The 20,736-nt window shown below is 51.6% G+C and overlaps 1 protein-coding gene across 3 annotated transcripts in view; it reads right to left on the bottom strand.

Moving 5' to 3' along the window:
- The window catches only part of ADGB (androglobin), a 193,333-nt gene that overhangs the window by 111,169 nt on the left and 61,428 nt on the right, over positions 1–20,736 (bottom strand). For 2 of the 3 annotated variants that reach the window (XM_032973450.2, XM_032973475.2), the window contains 6 exons: positions 20,441–20,530; positions 18,730–18,995; positions 17,519–17,650; positions 15,339–15,451; positions 14,401–14,578; positions 5,583–5,673 (listed from right to left, as the gene is read on the bottom strand). In XM_032973450.2, the coding sequence (XP_032829341.2) occupies positions 5,583–5,673; positions 14,401–14,578; positions 15,339–15,451; positions 17,519–17,650; positions 18,730–18,995; positions 20,441–20,530 (870 nt within the window). The remainder of the gene's footprint in view (positions 1–5,582; positions 5,674–14,400; positions 14,579–15,338; positions 15,452–17,518; positions 17,651–18,729; positions 18,996–20,440; positions 20,531–20,736) is intronic. The other variant, XM_076074936.1, reaches the window with a different exon arrangement.

Raw genomic sequence — 20,736 nt, 5'->3', positions numbered from 1 at the left:
TGACATTAAACTTTGCTGACGAGTGATGATCGAGCCTTTGACCACACACCTCCTCGGCCACGGGGGAGCAGTTGCTTGTTTAATCTCGACTAAAAAAATATCTGTTTAAAATAGCTTTCCCTCTCTTTAGTTATTTTAAAACGTCTAACTCACTTCTTCTTTCCTTGGTTAAATGTTAAACTATTCCGCCTTTTCACGCACAGCTCTCTGAGAATGACTGTTTATGGGCGCTTTATAAATTTGAATTATTATTTACCCAGGAAGCCTCACGAGGATCCTGCCAAGTTTTCACACTAAGAGGGGGGGGGCGGGGTAGTTTTGCTGCATTGCGATGTTCGGCCAATATCAATTACATTTTGTATGGGTTTTATCATCACCATCATCACTAGTATTATTACTAAGGGAGAAAAATCGGAGAACCTGTAGGGAACCCCATGCATAACAGGTGGAGAACATAAATCTCCACACAGTGCCCGAGTTGGGAATCGAACCCAGGCCCTCCTTGGTGTGCGGCATGAGTGTCACCAGCGTGCCACCCAGCCACCAAGGAGGAAGAGGAGAGGGGGGGTCAGGATAGACTTAGAGGGAGAGGGAACTGGGCCAGAACTGGGCCAGAACTGGGCCAGAACTGGGCCAGAACTGGGCCAGAACTGGGCCATCCCGTGGCCAGCGGAGTCCGCTTCCCAGTATTCATGGAAACGAGTCGCGAGGGATTTGAAAGGATTGAGTTGGAGAGGTGATACATCCTCGAGCAAAGCCAGGCGTGCAGCCACACGCGCACGCACGCACGGGGTACGGGCGAGCAATCGACCACACAGCCGACACGCGCAAAGGAAATCATAAATCGTCTTATAAACGTACGTTAAGAGCCTTGGCGTGGGGAGGAGGCCGGGTGGCTCAGAGGTCAGAGAGCTGAGCTGGCACCGCTAACATCCTGGTTTTCAATCCGGGTTCTCAAGCTGCACAACTGCGATTGAAAACTGGCTCGGTGTGACAGCCCCCGGGCTGTGATGAACGGTCGTGGCTGTGATCCCAGTGTCTCCTGGATGTTGATTAAGACCACAGCAGGGCGACGTGTATAGGCGGTCTGAGGTGGCGCGGGGACTTTCAGGAGGTGTCATCGGATCTCCACGGAACCCCTCGCCTTGCAGCTCAGTGACTTTCGCCCACCAACTCGAAGATAATGTTCGGAACATCGTGATTGCTGGCGGTACAACACACCCGTCAGATATATATATATTTTGGTTTCCTTTTAAATTGCATTTTTTTCATCCAATTGTATTGTGATCGTGCTGTTGGTATCATGTCTGAGGCCCTGGGTTCGAATCCTGGAAGATATCTGTGATTGAAGCGGCTTTCTTGAGTGGAGTGAGTTGATGGTCTAAGTTCGGTCAACGACGACCAAATCAAATCTGGTTCTGCACTTAATTCGGCCGAGTTCCAGCTCTGAGAATTATTAAGTGAGTGGGTGGGAAGGTCCTGCCCTCTACTGCGCGTGGACCAGATGTCACTCGAAGGGATCTTCAGAGGTAGGTCTGTGATATCCACTTCTGTGGGCCGTTCTCTAACACGAAGGGTCGTGCTGCTCCGCGAGCGATCTGAACGGATTGTTCGTCTGGTGACGCAACGCTCATAGCGCAATCATGTGGCATTTCGTTAAAATATATATAAACCCATTCCAAATAGCATGCATGCAATTGGATTACGTAACGCTTTCCAACATGAGATGGTTTCTCGGACGTATTTAATTAACAGTGCGAAAGCCGACGGGTAGCTTGTCAGCTCAATTTTCATTTGCATATTTGAAAATAGTATTATTATGTTTTTCTCTGCTGTGCATCTCCCAAGTAGTTTTTTGTCTGGAATCAACTTGTTCGATTTTCTCGAGGGTATGTCCCTGAGAGCAATGCAACTTTGTACCAAAGTTTCGTTCCTACTGGATCATCTCTTCCACAGTAATCGTGGCACCCCCCCCACCCCATTACACACACACACGTCCACACACGCACAAGTCCACACACAAAGACAAAGATCCCCCGTGTAGCCTTAATAGACTGTAAGGGCAAGTGCTCTTAGTGAGCACCTATGATGGCTGGCAGAGCACACGAGGGGGTGGGTGGCCAACATCACGCCCGGTCGCCTTTGTCTCCCCCGTGGCGATGTTTACACATCACACCTGGTACTCATTTGAGGCCGAGTCGACCTAGAGGAGGCCCAGAACCGGTTCAGATAATCGTCACTGGTATTGGCCGTGAGCGGGAATCTAACCCGGGTCGCCAGGTTCGTAGCGCAGCGCGCTAAACCCTATGCTACCGCTCCCGGTTACGCAGGCACGTCCACGCACACACGCACGCGGCCAAGTGAGGAAAAGACCGCGCTGGAAAGGCAGCAGTGATTTACGCGGCTTTGAGGAGCGGGGCTGGGTGATTGTGTTGTCAAAAGAGGCTAAATAACAACAAACGGCAAAGCTAAATAAATCAGGCCCCCATTTCCCGGGAGAGCTCGGGGGCTCTGCCGCACATTAGCCACGTGGCGTTTAATGTGGCCGGCGAGCGAGTGATGGACTGAGTGGAGAGCGGAAGAGAGCGAGAGAGAGAGACACAGAGAGAGAGCGGGAGAGCGCGAGAGAGAGACACAGAGAGACACAGAGAGAGAGAGAGCGGGAGCGAGGAAGAGTGAGCGAGCAGATGAAATGGTTGTAAATGTGACCTTCCGTGGTCGCTGTGCAGCTCAGCGAAGGTGAGAGCTGGGCTGCGTGGTCTCCCCGATAGGCCGCAGCCGGCTGCCTACCTCCCCCGTAGCAGATTGCCAACAAAATTGGACAATATATCACGCGACGTTACATTAAGCGCGCGGCTTAATTTCCCGCTGACGAAAAAAATGTCCAGGTCGCTCGCCAGACTGAAGTAGATTTTGGCACGTGATGAGTAGGAGCCACGCAGCCAAACCGAGGAAAATGATGGATGTGGTGTGCCGGGTGCGGAAATATCTTCTGGGATGCCGAGCCGGTTAGATCCGGCTCCTGGTCATGGGTGTTGCTTGACCACACTCCACACGTAGTAGGGCTTTCGCGACCAATATCCGTGATAAAGTTTGTTGTTTGGGTTAGGTCACATTAATATAAATGTGTCGTTAAAACCGCAACCACCCAACACACCCAAAGGGTTCAGCTTTGTCATGTAAACAAAATTGCTCGTCCAATTCGGGCTAATTGTTCATCCAATTCGGGCTAATTGCCTGATGAGGCTGGATGTAATCACCAGCGAAACGTCGTACTCGAATTGTAAACGCCGTGGGTTTACTCTCCAACACACAACCACAGTGTGTTGGAGTAGTAACTAATTGGCACATTTTGTTCACGTGACAAACCTTACCAATTGGCTGTGTCGGTTGGTGGCGGGTTTAACGACGTATTTATATTTACACGATCTTACCTCAAAACACCTTTGTTACGGATACTTCTCCACGCTTGTCATTGCCCTGAATGTCACCAATCACATATATATTTCCCTTTTTAGAGCTATTGAAGATTGCATTTGAGCTTGTCTTGCTTTGAGCTCAGAGCACAACTGCCGACGCAGTGTCGCGTCGTTCGCTGGTCTGTGTGGAAAGAAAGATGACTTTGTTCCCGAAAAAAAGAAATAAGTGGCAATGAATATTCAGAAGGGGAAGCCATATACCAGACACCAAATAACTAGCCACACAAAATGTCCCCTTCCCACATCTATTACCCCACATAAAAAATGTTTGCAAATTTAAGTTAAAATGTTTTTTTTCTTTTTTACATGCCATCATCTACTCGACCTTGTGGTACTGTCTTCTTTGGTTCTTTCGGTAAAGTCACGTATAATGAGAATAAAATAACACAATAAAATTCTCACGACGTTTCAGCCACAACACAAGCGGCCTTCATCAGGTGAAGGGGCGAGACTGTCTGGTAGGACAGCGCTGGCGCGAAAAAGCCACGCTCAGATCGCGACCTTTAAGCTGTGTGAGAAGAAACAAAGTGCCTTGACAAAGGAATTAGCATAGAATTTAGCATTGAAATAGCTGAGTGATTAGCTTGTGACTGGTCACAGAAATGGCTATGTTAAAGTTAAAGCATACACATCCACAGAGGCACCCCTTGACAAAGGAATTAGCATAGAATTTAGCATTGAAATAGCTGAGTGATTAGCTTGTGACTGGTCACAGAAATAGCTATGTTAAAGTCAGAGCATACACATTCACAGAGGCACCTAGTACAAATCAAACAGGAGAATTTAGCATTGAAATAGCTAGGAGAATTTAGCATTGAAATAACTCGGAACAGAGGAGGGGGAGAGAGACAGCTGCGAGGCGCTGTTATACTCCATGTTGTAAACCATACCATTAACCGTGGTGTGAGAGGTATTAAGAGTCAATGCCAGCGAAAGAGCTGCAGTCTGAAGGTCATCGTAAAATACAATTAATTGTGTTATTTTATTTTATCAATTTATTATTTTATTCTCATTCTACGTGACTTTACCGAAAGAACCAAAGAAGATTAATCCTTGCAGTCACGAAAGCTTTAAATCGAAACTTGTGGTACTGCATAAGTTTCAACAGCATTAGCTCAACACAGGCAAAACTCTGGGCCGGTTTTGACATTAAAGTGTCTCATCAGCAGCAGAGTCACGCTCGTCTGAACCAATGCTGGTGAACTGCCACGGGTTCATCGGCAAGGACCCTCCCACGAACCGCCCTCTGGTTAGTCCTGGTTTGACGCAATGTCCCCAAACATCGGCTTTCTCAGACCGAACGAATATTCGGGTGAAAAGTAATTTACCTGACACAGACCCCGGCGCCGAGTAAGACTAACCCTGGGAATCTGGGACCAGGCGACCCAATCGTAAAACCGCCTCAGCATGCTTTCCAGTGGTCATGGGGACACGGCGTCAGACCCTACTATGCACTAGGTGTGACGATACGTATAAATATTTCAGCTAGCGTGCCGCTGTGAATACTAATATTCTACAGTCAAAACTCCTCCTCTGCACCGTGTGTATAAGATGCCTTGATACACCATGGCACAGTAAAGCTAAAAATGCGTTTTAGATTAAATTTCTTCAGTTGCTTGGGATTTTCAGGTCACTTTCGTATTTGATTTCGCGTATATGCATTTTTACGATTTACATCTGTGAAAAGGGAATGACTTCCATTGCTTGCGCGCTAAATGTAATCGTTGTAACGATTGTAAATATGCATAATTAAAGTAGAATTTTAAACGTGAAGCTATGGAGAGGGTAAAATCCTAGTATATAAACGCATTCCACACATACACACATATGTCCTCTCGCACAATAACATTACAATGCGCACCCGAGACATCGCACACACACGCACACAAAGACAAAGATCCCTTTATAGCCTTAACAGGCTGATGGGACAAGTGCTGTTAGCGAGCACCTGTGAAGACCGGCACGGCACGCGCGGGGGTGGGTGGCCAGTTGCACCATGCCCGGCCGCCTTTGTCTCCCCAGTCCTGATTTTTACACACGACGCCAGGTACTCAGACGCGTACACATGCATACACTTGTGCGTGTGTGTACACACAGACTTACAAGCCTGGAGCGGAGGGGATGCAACTCAGCCGCTGGTCCAGGAAGGGCGAGGAGATCTCCACAAACTGCTCGGCTCTCTTCACCTCCGGCTCTGCAGGGCGGACAGCACAAGCAGAGAGAAAGACAAAGACCAAGGTCCCCTGTATAGCCTGAATCAAGTTTGGAGGCAAGTGCTGTTAGTGAGTAGCACCTATGAAGGCCGGCACGACACATGAGGGGGTGGGTGGCCGGCACCATGCCCGGCCACCTTTGTCTCCCGAGTGACGATGTTTGCACGCCGCACCAGATACCCGTTTAAGCCGACCTAGGGGAGACGCATGACCGGTTCAGATGATCGTCACTGGTGTTGGTCGTGAGCAGGAATTGAACTCGGGTCACCGGGTTCGTAGCGCAGCGTGCTAACTGCAGCGCTACCTCTCCGCACAAACACATACACACGGACGACTCTCAAGAGATTTTTTTTTTTAAAAACAGGACACACGCACGTACGCACGTACGCACGTACGCACACATGGAACTCGGCAACGAGAGCACACTGGGCGAGACTGTGACGGGTGGGTGGAGAGACTGGCGGGGCAGGTCGATCGGATGTAGCAGTGAGGAGTGAGCAAGCGCCGAGATGATTGAGTGCTGAGTGAGTGGGAGATAGAAGAAAGGAGTGCAAGGCTTGAGTGAGCGTGGCCAACACTCACATTCGACTCATTACACCGGAAACAATGCCAACCAACGCTACGCCACCACATGCCCATAAGCATTGGCGGGCAATATACAAATGACATGTACGGTAATTTAGATATGTAATTTCATTACATGTGTAATGCGTAATTGATATCTAAATTACACACCTCAAAGCAATTGGTAATGTGTATCTGCATTACGCGAGACTAGGCTAATTGGTCATCAGTATCTACATTCCATTGCTCCAGTGATTTATAACTGCAATGTATGATTGCCGCACCTCCGATGAGCTACGTACGGTGCGAAAGAAGTTCAACGTACGTATGTACGTACATTTGCGCATATCTGCAGTGCAGTGTGCGTGCAATTGCAAGGCTGCACCTTTACCTGCGGCATTCACATTTAATGTGGGATGCTACACGATACAATTTTGCCTCGCGGCTTGCGTTCACGTGACGTTGCCTTGGGTTGACGCAACCCGTAGCATTAACCAGGGCGGCCCACGGAACCGCACCACGAACCTCCGCAAATGTGCTACCGCTCGGCCGTGTCACCACCCGCGTGAGAGGGAGGGAGGCTGGCGAAAACATCATGCGATGGAAATTCCACATCGAAACTCACTTTGCCAACATGAACTGCGCTCTTCCATAAAATCTGACACGCCGGTCTTGTCGGCGAAGACAACGAGACGACGCTGGGCTTGCGCAATCCAGAGGTTGGCCAGCGCAGTTGTATCTCGCGGCACGGCAGTCGTGACAGAGGTGCGAGTTTCTAAAATCCCTCGACCACCCTACGCCCGTGCCTCCTCCATCGCATGACATCCCCAACCCCTCTGCTCACTCGTCCTTCTCCCAGCCCTCCCACTCACCGCAAAGATCACCCCCCACAACTCACCCCCCCCCTCCCCCCCACCACGTATAGCCTTTAACAGACGATTGGGGCAAGTGCCGTGAGCGAGCAAATATGAAGGCCAACGCGGCGCACAAGGCGGTGGGGGTGTGGCTATCGCCCACACACCGGCCGCCTTTTTCTCCCCCAGTGGTGATGTTTGCACATCGACCGCGGGAAGGCCCAGGACTGGATCACCGGCGTTGGCCGGGGCGCCGGAATCGAACTCGGGCCGCCGAGCTCGTAGCACAGCGCGCGAACCGCTGCGTCACCGACACACTGGCACACACACGCACGCACACGCCCGCGGTGTTGCACCACCGCCGCCGCTCAGCTCAGCGGTGGGATTCCAAAACCGTGGCCAATGTTCCAATTATTTCGGAGGAGCTGGAACGCCGCAGATAAGAGATTAGCGGAGAGAAGAGTCGGGACACTTTGAATGGCGAGTGGATACAGAGACGACTCCCACCACCCCTTCACAGCCCGCCTGCCTGCCCCCCCCGCCAAAAACCCTGCTCCCCCATGGCTCGGAGCTCTAATGTCGCTTAATGACTTCCGGTCAGAGCTGAGACGAAAACCTCGCTCTCGACTCGCCGAGTCTTGCGCAAGGTCAAGCCGCGGTGACCCCGCGCCAAGTTGAAACCGGTCCAGGGTTTGCTGCTGGGGGGTTGGGCTTGGGGGGGGGGGGGATATTTAAGAAAAAAGTCTGGCGTCAGAAAAAACCCATCGCACAGGCGGATCCACCCAAACAGCAATACGATCCGATGCTCGTTTTCTGGAGTTTCTGAGTGCAACCGCATATCCAGACAGTGGGCATAGTTGTGTTATAGAGAACAAGGCAGTCAGTCGTAGGTCTCTATGAGAGTCTGTGGGTCTCTATGCGAGTATATGGGTCTCTGTGTGAGCCTGTGGAACTCTATGTCAACCTGCGGTTCTCTGCGTGAGCCAACGCACTGCATTGTGGGTGTCTAATTGCAACTGCATATGAAGACGCTGCACATAAACAGTGAGCATAGTTATAAGCTAGAGCAGTGATTCTTTATTTCTACTGAGGCCTTGCACCCCTTTGGTTCACAATCGTAAAAAAAGAAAATACGATTTTAATATATACATAGTGGTTCGATGAAACAAAGTAGTTGTACTTACATGACCGTGATTAATTTGTGTTTTCTAGGACTTTCCTTTCGAAATAAATCCGGCCATCTTCTTGATTCTGTCAGTAAAGTCACGTAGAATGGAAATAAAATAATAAAAATAAAACACAATAAAATAAATAATAAAATTCCCCTTTTGTTTTTTTATGTTTTATTTTTATTATTTTGTTTCCATTCTACGTGACTTTACCGAAAGAACCAAGAAGATGAATCCCTGCAGTCACGAAAGCTTTAAATCGAAATCCGGCCATGTCTCGCACTGCTGAGAAAGGGCATCTCAAGGTGAAGAACTCACCAGGTGTAGAGAAAGGCAGCCGGTCATAGAGGAGAAGAGGAAGATCTTGAGCCTGGACTAGAACAGGAGCAGGGAGAAGGCAGCCATCGGTGACTGAGGGGGAGTTCCAGACGCTGGGGGCAGAAGAGGAGAGTTGAGCAACCTCCCACTGAGCGAAGGTTGACATGGGGCTTTGACAGAAACCTTTGTGGAGCGAATGGTAGTGAGTGGTAGTGAGTGGTAGTGGTAGTGAGTGGTAGTGAGTGGTAGTGAGTGGTAGTGGTAGTGAGTGGTAGTGAGTGGTAGTGAGTGGTAGTGAGTGGTAGTGAAAGTGAGTGGTAGTGGTAGTGAGTGGTAGTGAGTGGTAGTGAGAGGTAGTGAGTGGTAGTGAGAGTGAGTGGTAGTGGTAGTGAGTGGTAGTGAGTGGTAGTGCGTGGTAGTGAGTGGTAGTGAGTGGTAGTGGTAGTGAGTGGTAATGAGTGGTAGTGAGTGGGGTGAGAGGTAGTGAGTGGTAGTAAGTGGTAGTGGTAGTGAGTGGTAGTGATAGTGAGTGGTAGTGAGTGGTAGTGAGAAGTAGTGAGAGGTAGTGAGTGGTAGTGAGTGGTAGTGAGAGTGAGTGGTAGTAGAGTGAGTGGTAGTGAGTGGTAGTGAGAGGGGTGAGTGGGGTGCGAGGTAGTGAGTGGTAGTGAGTGGTAGTGAGAGGTAGTGAGTGGTAGTGAGTGGTAGTGGTAGTGAGAGGTAGTGAGTGGTAGTGAGTGGTAGTGAGAGGTAATGAGTGGTAGTGAGTGGTAGTGAGTGGGGTGAGAGGTAGTGAGTGGTAGTGAGTGGTAGTGGTAGTGAGTGGCAGTGAGTGGTAGTGAGAGGTAGTGAGTGGCAGTGAGTGCTAGTTAGAGTGAGTGGTAGTGAGTGGTAGTTAGAGTGAGTGGTAGTGAGTGGTAGTGAGTGGTAGTGAGTGGTAGTGAGAGGGGTGAGTGGGGTGTGAGGTAGTGAGTGGGGTGCGAGGTAGTAAGTGGGGTGAGAGGTAGGCAGTGTGGAAGATGTTGAATATCGATCTGGTATTGGATCGTGTGGATTGGAAACCAGTGGAAGGATTGGATTATCGGGGCAGCTGTGTCCTCCTTTACGGAGACTGGTAAAACGCTATCGATTTATTGAAGGACGTTTGTCCTGCCACTTATAACTGAAGATCTACAGAGGAGTACAAGGATCAACAATTCACCGCGAAAGAAAAACAACAGGGAGTCACCTTTACAGGATGCAAAGTTTGTTTTGACAGAGGCCATAACCTGATCTGGAGAGCAGACAAAAACGTTTAACAGAGTCAACGGGGGCGGTTGTAATCACTCGGTAGACACGCTGATTGACCGACGGGTGAATGACAATTTATTTGATCAAATAATCATCATCAGCCATGGTTAAGCCGCTACTGGATCAAGGCATCTCCAGGCCACTCCTCACGATCCCACCCGGCACCTGCAGACCAACTGATTTCATTGCTCCATCTCTCTAGGCGGACGTCATCTCGGACGCGTTCCATTGCCCGGCTGCAACTCCGTTATCTTATTTATTTGTTTGATATTCAAAGAGCTCCTTCGCTCAAGTCGCTGAACATTGCTTAAAAAGCGCTCACAAAATCGAGCCATTTAGATGGCAGGGGCAGTGCAAGGGCCGACGAACAGGTGACCACAACAGAGGGCACCCCAACGTTCCCAGTTTTTCGGCATGATGTCTTGAGCCGCGGTCTCCGCACTTAAGACAGCGTATAAATCCAAATTGCCATTGCATCGTCGGGGCTGATCGCTGCTAATGACCGAAGTGATCAGGTCTCCACGGTGAGATGCATCTGTGCCACCGTCCCCATGACTCCTGGGCAGGCAATCTCACGAGGCCGGAGCATGGCCCGCTGGCTATGGATTTTCGCTAACAAGGCGACGTGTGAGATTTTCTCCAAAAGCGCAATTAATTTCGGCCAAGTGAGTTTCGATTGACTCCGTGGAATTTCCACGCGTAATGTTTTCGCAACCCTCCCTGCCCGCCTCCCGCGGGGTGGTGATACGGTCGAGCGGTAGCGCACTTGAGGAGGTTCCGTGGGCCCCCCTGCGGATTGCATCAACCAAAAAAAAACAACAACAACCGCGTCACGTGAACGAAAGCCATACGGCAAAATTGCGTCGCAACTAAAGGCGCAGACCCCGCAACTGAATGCCCACGCCAAGCTCCACTATAGTGAAATCTAGAGAACCCCAACCCACGAGAGGATATCTTGGGCCTACTCCTCCGAGTTGCCCGGGCTTCTACGGAAGAGCCGGGAGTTGCCCGCGCTTCCAAACGCCCCAACCGCACGCGGACATGCCGGTCGACGGTTCGAGACGGCACAGTCGCGCACATCTCCCCAGGTCATCGAGCGGTGGCGCTGGCCACAGCCGCGGGAAGCCCCTCTCCTCACCGGCAAAGGCTCGTGGCGGCCGGCGACGATGGCTCGCGAGCGTGGCAGGCCACTGAGCCCAGCCGGAGACGGGTGGCCTCATTTAATCTTGACTCATTTACGTTTGCTGCCGGCGGGTGACTTTGCACGCAACGGGCATGTCGGGGATTCACCGTCACGTCCTCGACCCTCTACTCACACTGCCTCCCCACCCCGTCAATCATGATGTAATGAATTGTCCCTAGTCGGTGGTCACGGTTAAATTCAAGAATAGATTATTTTTCTCTTTCCGCTTCGTTTGTTGCGTCTGCCGCTGTCCTCTCTCCATATGTGTCTGTTTGGACAAGCCTTGATTGCTTATTAACTCTCCACAAGGACGTTTGATGATTTTTGTTTGTGTGTTGTGTACTAGGACCCATGTCTTAGGTCCTTAACTAAAAACATCCGGCAGTCCACCAGCGCTGGTTCAAGCAAGCTGACGAGACATTGAATGTCGAAACCGGGGTCTAAGGTTAGCCAATGCTGCTAAAAAGATGCACTTCCAGGAGGCTGTGCGGCTGATGGGATGTGTGAAATATACTTTCATGTTTTGTGTGACAATACAAATATGAGAAGGTGGAATTCACTTCATTATCCAAACGGATTGACGATTGAGGCTCCTCTAGAGTGGCTTTTCTCCGGGTTTTACAGTTTGCTCCCACACAAAGCCAAACACTCATCACTAATGAATTTGGCCAAACATCCCGGCGTGGCAGGACCCTCGCAAAAAAACACGTCTCGAGACTCAGTTTTATTGGGTAAATACAAGGCATTATGATTATTCTTACCTGTGTATTCATTTCCACGAGACAAAGAATCTCGCAGAGCAGCACTACCTACCCCCTCCCCTACCCCACCGCCCCCTCATGTTGGAAAACAGCCCGTGGAAGCATATATCACAGAACTACTTCCTGGACGACTGTGAAATAGAGCCTTCAAAAGAGCTTTAAAACTCATCGGATTTGTCTCCTGCATAAGTAATTATTCAGATTCTGATACTTCTGAAGATCATTTCAAGTGACCTCTGCTAAGAGACAAGTAGGGGGGCAGCACAATTCCCCGCCACTAACTCGGGGTTTTGCCGGGAAAAAACAAGCCGCCACTCAACCGGCACCGAATGTACAGCGGAGCACGAGGGCGAGGGGGCGAGAGGGCGAGAGGCTGAGAGGGCGAGAGGCTGAGAGGGCGAGAGGCTGAGTGGGTGAGAGGCTGAGTGAGTGAGAGGCTGAGTGGGTGAGAGGCTGAGAGGGCGAGAGGGTGAGAGGCTGAGTGGGTGAGAGGCTGAGTGGGTGAGAGGCTGAGTGGGCGAGAGGGCGAGAGGCTGAGAGGGCGAGAGGGCGAGAGGCTGAAAGGGTGAGAGGCTGAGAGGGCGAGAAGCTGAGTGGGTGAGAGGCTGAGAGGGCGAGAGGCTGAGAAGGCGAGAGGCTGAGAGGGCGAGAGGGCGAGAGGCTGAGAGGGCGAGAGGCTGAGAGGGCGAGAGGGCGAGAGGGTGAGAGGGTAAGAGGGTTAGAGGGCGAGAGGGCTAGAGGTTGAGTGGGCGAGAGGCTGAGAGGGCGAGAGGCTGAGAGGGCGAGAGGTTGAGTGGGCGAGAGGGTGAGAGGGCGAGAGGGTGAGTGGGCGAGAGGCTGAGTGGGTGAGAGGCTGAGAGGGCGAGAGGCTGAGAGGCTGAGAGGGCGAGAGGGCGAGAGGGTGAGAGGGTAAGAGGGTTAGAGGGCGAGAGGGCAAGAGGCTGAGAGGCTGAGAGGGCGAGAGGGCGAGAGGGCGAGAGGGCGAGAGTAAGACATCGTCGTGGTTAGCACGAGGAAGCCACCGCCACCGCCGCCCCTCCCCTCTCCCAAATATCACGTGGAGGGAGCGACGATCTCCGGGGCAGCCGCGTCTATCTCATGCGCATCGGTGATTCGGCCCCGGTGTCCAAATCCCCCCGGAGCTCACCTGCCGGGCAATTTAACGCGTAAATGAGTGCCAGCGGGGGTTGAAATTGCACCGATTGGTTACGCGGTGAGAGCCGTGCGCCCGCCGGTGACGGACGGCTGGCGCACGGCCGAGCGACGACACGTCAGCTGCTGCTGCTGCTGCTACGTCGCAGGCAGCGGAGGCAGTGACAATTGGGGACCGTTCAGCGATTCGTCAGGGCCCGTCTCGCTGCAGGCATCCCGCCCGCTTCGCTCGCTCACCCGATCGTTCACTCGCCGGCTCATTCGTATGCACACTCGCTCGCTCACTCGCTCGCTCGCCCGCTCGCTCACACCCGCACTCGCTCGCTCGCTCACCCACTCGCACACCCACACACCCGTTCACAATCTCACTCGCACCCTCAGAGGCCCGGTCAATCACCTGCCCGTTCGCAAGCCTTAATCTAGCAGATGAGTCTGATTTTCAAGAGTAAACTGGGTCACCAAAATGCTAAAATGGGTATGGATGATGATTGCAATGGTGATGACGTTCCCTGCTATGACGCAAGGATCAGAACGTTTTCACTGACAAAGAGGGCTTTGGAAAAAAGATCCGTTGAGCGCGTCAGGAGCCAAGCCTCACTCACGTAAGATGGTGGAAAGGAAGTGGGGGATGACTGGCGAAAAGCTAGTCGAGTGAAACCCACCTCACCACAGATCTCCTTTCTCGCCTTCACAGACTCGTGGGGCAAGTGCTGTTAGCGAGCACCTACGAAAGCTGGCACAGCACACGAGGGCGTGGGTGGCCAGCACCACGCCTGGCCGCATTTTACTCCTGAATGGCGATGTTAAAACATTGTATCAGGTACTCATTTGAGGCTGAGTCAACTTAGGGGAAGACCCAGGACTGGCTAAAACGATCATCATTGGTGTTGGCCGTGATCATGTTATGACGATGTAGAAACAGGTGCCAACATGCTGTCTAGAGAGTTGGAAAATACTTTTTATATTTAACAGGAGGCCATAGAATGGGGAGGGTTCAACAGGACAGGGAGGGAGTTGAGGCACTTGATGAAGAGACGCAGAATCCCATCACCACCATGACCATCACCATCATCACCTCCACCCTCATCACCACGACCACCACGACCATCACCACCTCCGCCACCACCACCAACACCACCACGACTACCGCCATTATCACCACCTCCGCCACCAACAACCGCTGTTCGCCACTAAGTCGCCGTGACATCATCATGGCGCGTGTGCCAGGCTAGGTGCACCTCGAGACCGAACGAAGTGTTATGAGTCTGTCCCGTAACTCACCCAGAACACAGAGGTATGTCACGGGACAGACCCAGGTGTTATAGGTTGACCAACGAATGACTGACAGATGCACCACCTGTGCACCCCACCTCCACCAACACACCACCCACCACCACCTCCACCATCACCGCCGTCTAACCTTCGGGCTCGTCACGTGGCAGGGGCTTGCTCTTGCGTGGCCGCACGAGCTTCCAGGGCGGCACGGGTGGCGAACGCGGGGGCGGCACGAGCGGGGAGCTGCGAGTGCGGCTCACGTGGAGGAGGTGCGGGCACACGGGGGAGAGGCCGGCCTCCCGCAGCTTCTGGGCCGCGTCCGCCTGCTCGTTCGTGTTTGTGTGTGTGCGTGTGGAGAGCGGTAGTGTAGCGGTTAGAGCTCTGCGCTATGAACCCGGCGACCCGGGTTCGATTCCCGCTCACGGCCAACACGAGTGACGATTATCTTAACTGGTCCTGGGCCTCCCCTAGGTCGCCTCAGCCTCAAATGAGTACCTGGCGCGGTGTGTAAACATCGCCAACGGGGAGGCAAATGCGGTCGGGCGTGGTGATGGCCACCCACCCCTTTCGTGTACCGTCCCGGCCTTCATAGGTGCTCGCTAACAGCACTTGCTCCTACAGTCTGTTAAGGCCGTACGGGGATCTTTGTCTTTGTGCGTGTGGGTGGGGGGGGGAGCGGTATGTCCCGTGACCTTCCAGCGGGCATTCTTCGACATTTCACGAAAAGTTCACATAGCCTGATACAAACGCCGTGGTGACGTCACCACCACTTTGTGGCAAATGGCAGTTGTTGTTATTGTTGGGGGAGTGGTATGCCACACGAGGGGGTGGGTGGCAAACATCACACACGGCCGCATTTGTATCCCTAGTGGTGATGTTTACACACCGCACCAGGTACTTATTTGACGCTGAGTCGACCTAGGGGAGCCCCAGGACCGATCTTCACTGGTGTTAGGCATGAGCCGGAATCGAACTCGGGTTGCCGGGTTTGTAGCGCAGCGCGCTAACCGCTGCACTAACCGCTGCACTACCGCCCCCCCGCAACATACATACATACACACATACACGCACACTGACACTCACCATCCTGCCCAGCACAGAGAAACTTTCGCTGGCGCTGGCTGGACACCTGTAGCTCGCGAACACCACCACCTCCGGCTTGTCGGGCAACGTGGGAAAGTTAGCGCTCGATCTCTCTGGAGGGAAACAGTCAGTCATTCGGAGAGTCAGAAAATCAGTCGGTCAGGCAGATGGACGGATAGACAAGCCACCGGCTCGTCAGAGAGATGCGAGAGTCAGGTAATAAGTCGGTGTGAAAGTTAGATAATCCGTAAAACGGTTAGCCCGCGACACATTTAGAAACAAGCATCGAGATTATATTATTTTGCTGCTAAAAATTTCGACGTGATAAGCCACTTCGTTGAGCTATCATTTGTGGCCAGGTTGCTTCTGAAAAATAAGTTAACAGGTCAGTGGGCTTTACCTGCTAAGATGAAAAGTTTAGTTTTACTTAAGTGATTTGTTTAACATTCCTATACTTTGCACTCCTATTTTCTTTTTGTATTGTTTGTTGTTGTTGTAACGTTCATAATCGGATTCGTCCTGCAGTCTTAATAAATATTCCCATTCTGATTGAGTCAGACGTTCAGACAGGCAATGAGGCAATTCGGCAGTTAGAGAGTCGGGAAATCTGGCACGCAAATAAACTATTGTTATATTACCATGTAAGGCTCACTGAGCTATGTACTTCTTTTTCAACGGTTTTATTTAACTTTTCTAGATTTGAAGCTTTCGTGACTGCAAGGATCCATACTCTTTGGTTCTATTCGGTAAAGTCACGTAGGTAAAAAATAAAACAACAAAAATCACGACGTTTCGGCCACAACACAAGTGGCCTTCATCAGGTGAAGGGACCGGACTGTCCAGAGGACAGCGTTAACTTCACTTGTGTTTGTCGTGGTCAAATCTTGTAATCAACATTTAGTCTACTTCGCGTTGTCCAATTAATTAAAAAAATTTGCACACCTACTCAGATCCGGTGACAATGCATGCATGTATCAAAATCGGCATCACTTAATCAATTAATTGGCTCTTTTAAAGCAATTAACATTTTGTACGGACGGCTTATTAATGCAATATTTATTTCGGTGAGGTCAAAAACGCCGCGGTCCTTAAACTCTGGAATCGCCTCGCCCACGTGACTCAGGCGCCACGTGACTCAGGCGCCACGTGACTCAAGCGCCACGTGACTCAGGCGCCACGTGACTCAGGCGCCCACGTGACTCAGGCGCCACGTGACTCAAGCGCCATTGACGAACTTCTCGACCGTGAGTTAAACGAAGTTGTTAATAAAACCGTTGTTTTAAAAAAAAAAACTTTTTTAAGGAGTTTATTCAGAAGCGACATGGCCACAAATGATAGCTCAACGAAGTGGCTTATCACGTGGAAATGTACAGCAGCCAAATTCTCTAAAAGCGTGATGTCGATTCTGAATGCGGAGGGAAAAACCAGAGGACCCGTAGAAAACATCCACACGACCATGGGGAGAACATGCAAAACTGCAAATATACAGCAGGCGTCAGGGTACGTATCGAACCCATGACCTCCTGTATGCCAGGCGAGGGAGGTAACATCTCGCCACCAAGGCCTGAAGTCCCAAAACGTCGGGGTGACTCACAACAAACGGCGCTCTCACCGTTGTAAGCGACGAGAGTCGACGTGGTTTCTCGAATCAAATGGAAGAGCGGGGAGTGGCTAATGTGCGTACGCGTATTTTGCGGGACGGCGTGGTCCGATCATAGACACCCCCATTACAACAGCAGGGAGAAAAGAGAATGAAAACAGTGCTTTACGATGAATTATTATATCTCTTCGTGCCTCTCCTCTGTAAGATACGAAGCAATCGCCTTCACAATGATCAATCAGCCATTTAAAGAAATGTTAAAAAACAAGAGGGGTCATTGAGAAATCGGCGGAGTGTCTGTAAATGGATCGCCGTGTACGTACGCGTCATTTACATGCCGGCACTCCGGGGGCATGGTGCGGCGCGCGGTGCGAGAGGCACCTCTGATTAACACGGTTGGCCTCACGCATGACGATGTGAAAGAAGTTGAACGTACAACGTTAAGTATGCGAACAGGTCCATACCCTTTCTGCCAATGAAACAGGTGTTAAGATGCTTGCAAGGAAATAATGAGCGCATTAACCACACGTACTTATGGCTAAACATGCAAAACAAAGGCACGACACGAACAAGCTCCCACCTTCGACAACTGGCGACACAGATTCCGAAGGTGCAGCCCTCCTCTTTTCCTTCTCCACGTCCTTCCCTTTCCGTCGGCCGCCCTCCTTCCCATCCGTCCTGTCTGCGGAAGCGACAGCGAGCACCGGGTCACCTGGGGGGGGGGGGGGGGGGGGGTTCCCTCCGTTCTCTTCCACTACCAGAGGTTCGCGGTTTAAATCCGGCGGGCCACCCTGGTTAATACTGTGTATTAACCGTAAAGTAAAAAGTTACCGCGGTTCTCATTAAAGGTTTCCCCTGTGTCACGAATGAGCGTCGCATCCCTGACAACAACAAAAAAACTTTAAATAATACCACCCGCGCGCGGTCTCCTGCGTCAGCGGACGTTAAAAGCTCCCGCGGCGCCATCCGAAAAGAGTAGGCTTGGTGTGTGACGGCGTGATGGGCCAAATCAGCCAAATTTGAACAATTACACAGACCGCAAATTACTCAAATTGGGATAACCCGGAGCAGCAACGTCGTCCCCTGCTGTGAAACTACTCCAGACGGTGTCCGTGACACGCAGCACGTATGAATGTTAAACTTCTTTCGCGCCTTACGTAGTCAACCGTGCTAATTGGAGGAGCGGACGAAGGACAACAAACTAAACACAGCAGCGCCTTCATGCGTGATAGCACTCGAGACAGATATGCATGGCACAAAAACAGAATGCGCGTACACGTATCATTCTTTGATAAACAGCCTGTGCACAGACTGCAATTTTAAATATGATAATAAATAATAGTCTCATTGCCGCATTTCGAGATTATTTTAGAGCATTTTTTTTTTTTACTATCTGCTGAATGCACAGCCCACTGCTGCAGCGTTTTCTCTTTAAAATAAAAACTCACGTAGAATCTACAGCGCAATCATCGGCTGCGACTGGACCCTCCTGAAAAAGAGTCATGAGGCTCTGCGAGGCTGGGCAAACACGCACAATGATAACTTTCGGCTGTCACGTCCGATCCGCTGAAAATCATCGTCGCCATTCATTACTCATCCTGCGCCTCTCACGCTGCGCATCTCAGAGCAGGCAGCCCTGGGGCCCAAGATGCCAAGTGGCCAGCAGCAGAAACATTTCTTGAATCGAGATAATGACGCGCGGAACCATCGCGACGGAAGCGACCGCGGGCCGCACGCGCTCCAACTCGGAACGAAACGACGATGGCTCAGCCCCCTCCATCCCGCACCCACCGGCTGGCGTCCCACGCTCGGCGGCCTTGGGGGGCGCCTCCTTCCTGCAGTCCTTGCCGTGCGCCATCGCGGGGGGCTCGGCCGTGGGGTTGGGGGGACCGGGATCCGCCGCCGCGGCCGGCGGGGGCTCTTCGATCGCCGGCTCCGCCGGGACCCCCGGGGTCGCGTGCTCCTCTGGGCGAGCCCCCACTCCGTCCTCCGGGGGCAGGCGAAATTCGGGCAGCAGCTCCCGCAGAAGGCCCCAAACGCGGGCAGCGTGGGCTGCCCTGGGGCGGGTGGGCGGACGGGCGGGTGGGTGGGCGGGCGCGCGCAAAGGCAAGGGGCAGACTCGTTAGATGGCCCATCGGCCGGTTAGACGGACAGGCAGACAGACGGTCGGGACAGTCGGACAATGGACGATGAGAAAAATCAGCCAGCAATGCAGTAAGTCAGTTGGGCGAATGAGGCAATTAGTCACGTAAGCAATCAGTCAGACAATCAGGCACGCAGTGAGCCAGTCAGAGAGTAAGACAATTAGGCCATCAGTCAGAAAAACATTAAGTTAGTTATTCAGTCAAATAATTAGTCAATCAGTCCGTTAATTAAGGAGTCAATTATTTCACCTGAGGATTCAGCAAGCTTGGCAAATTAGTCTGTGGATAAAATAATCAAGCAGCCAGTATTGAAGTCAGTTGGTTGTTAATTTGTTAAGTCAGTCAGTTGCTGAATCAGTCAGTTAATCAGTGAGTCAACCAGTAAGATAGACATTCTATCAGTCAGTCAGCCGTTCGGTCAAATAATTCACTCACATTTCCATCACGAAAAGCACTCAGTTTGCATCATAATTGACATTCAACATCGCTTTAAATCTTTACCAGGACACGAGCCCTGTTTTTGCTGTCCTTGTTGTTGTTTTTGTGATGCTGGGCAGACACAACGTGTGCCAAGTTACACTGATTACTCCTGATTGGTGCTTGCAGGCTCCTCTGCAAGATGTAAATATAGCCTTAAATGTCAGCGCACACCACGCTCGTGAATTTGTGCCACCGTGCAAATGGCATGGGGAATTACCCAGTGAGCCCAGCCGAGAGCCATCCCATGAAAAGAGGCACAGCGCTGATTTTCAGGAGGATGTGGTCCGTTACAGACGCACAGTGTGACAGACGGATGGAGCTCAAGCGTCAACCGTTTGAACCTTGTTTGGAAGGCATTCACAGGAAGGACAAGGGGTGGCTGGGTGGCTCAAAGGTCAGAGGCACTGAGCCGGCAACGCTGAGACCCTGGGTTCGAATCCGAGTTTTGGGCCACTGCCCGTGATTGAAACCGGTTGTCCTCAAGTGTACTGAGTTGATGAGCTCAGACTGATCACCAATGACTGCGTACATTTTTTCATGTCCAGCGATGATCCTGGATCAATATAATTTTATACATTGCCCTCGATGGATGAATGAGTGAGTGGATGAGTAGCCGAGTGAGTTCAGAAGCGAATGAGTGTGTGAGGATGGGAGTGAGTAAGTGACCGAGTGAGTGGCTAGCCGAGTAAGTGGCTGAGTGAGCTAGTGAGTGAGTGAGCAAGCGAGCGAGTGAGCAAACAAGTGATTGAGCAACTGATGGTTTTAGTGAGCAGCTAAGTGAGTGAGTGGCCGTGTGTGTGGCTGAATTAGTGAGTGAGCGAATAAGTGGGGTGAGTGACGGACCCACCCACACGCAGTGTCCTGCGGCTGTCGCTCACCGTAGAGGGATGACTTCAGGGATCCAGCCGGTGAGGCAGTGCAGCACCGTGAACTCTCCCAGCTCGCCGTGGCCACTCCGCCCCACACAGCTAACACGCAGACAACGACAAAGATTGCTGCGGTGGTGAGATGTTCACTACCTCACCTGGTATACAGGAGGTCGATGGTTTAAATCCCAACCCTGACGCCTGCTGTATAGGGCAAACCACGGTGGTGAGATGTTAGCTACTTCATCCGGTATACCTCCTGTCGTTGGGGTCGATCCCGATCCTGACGTCTGCTGTGTACTGGGAGT

This window comes from Petromyzon marinus, chromosome 51 (genome assembly GCF_048934315.1).
Source record: "Petromyzon marinus isolate PM22_M1 ecotype Great Lakes invasive population chromosome 51, UKy_Petmar_22M1.pri1.0, whole genome shotgun sequence".
Classification (NCBI taxonomy): Eukaryota; Metazoa; Chordata; class Hyperoartia; order Petromyzontiformes; family Petromyzontidae; genus Petromyzon; species Petromyzon marinus.
Note: the sequence above shows the minus strand (reverse complement) of the source record. Positions and strands in the feature narration are given on the sequence as shown.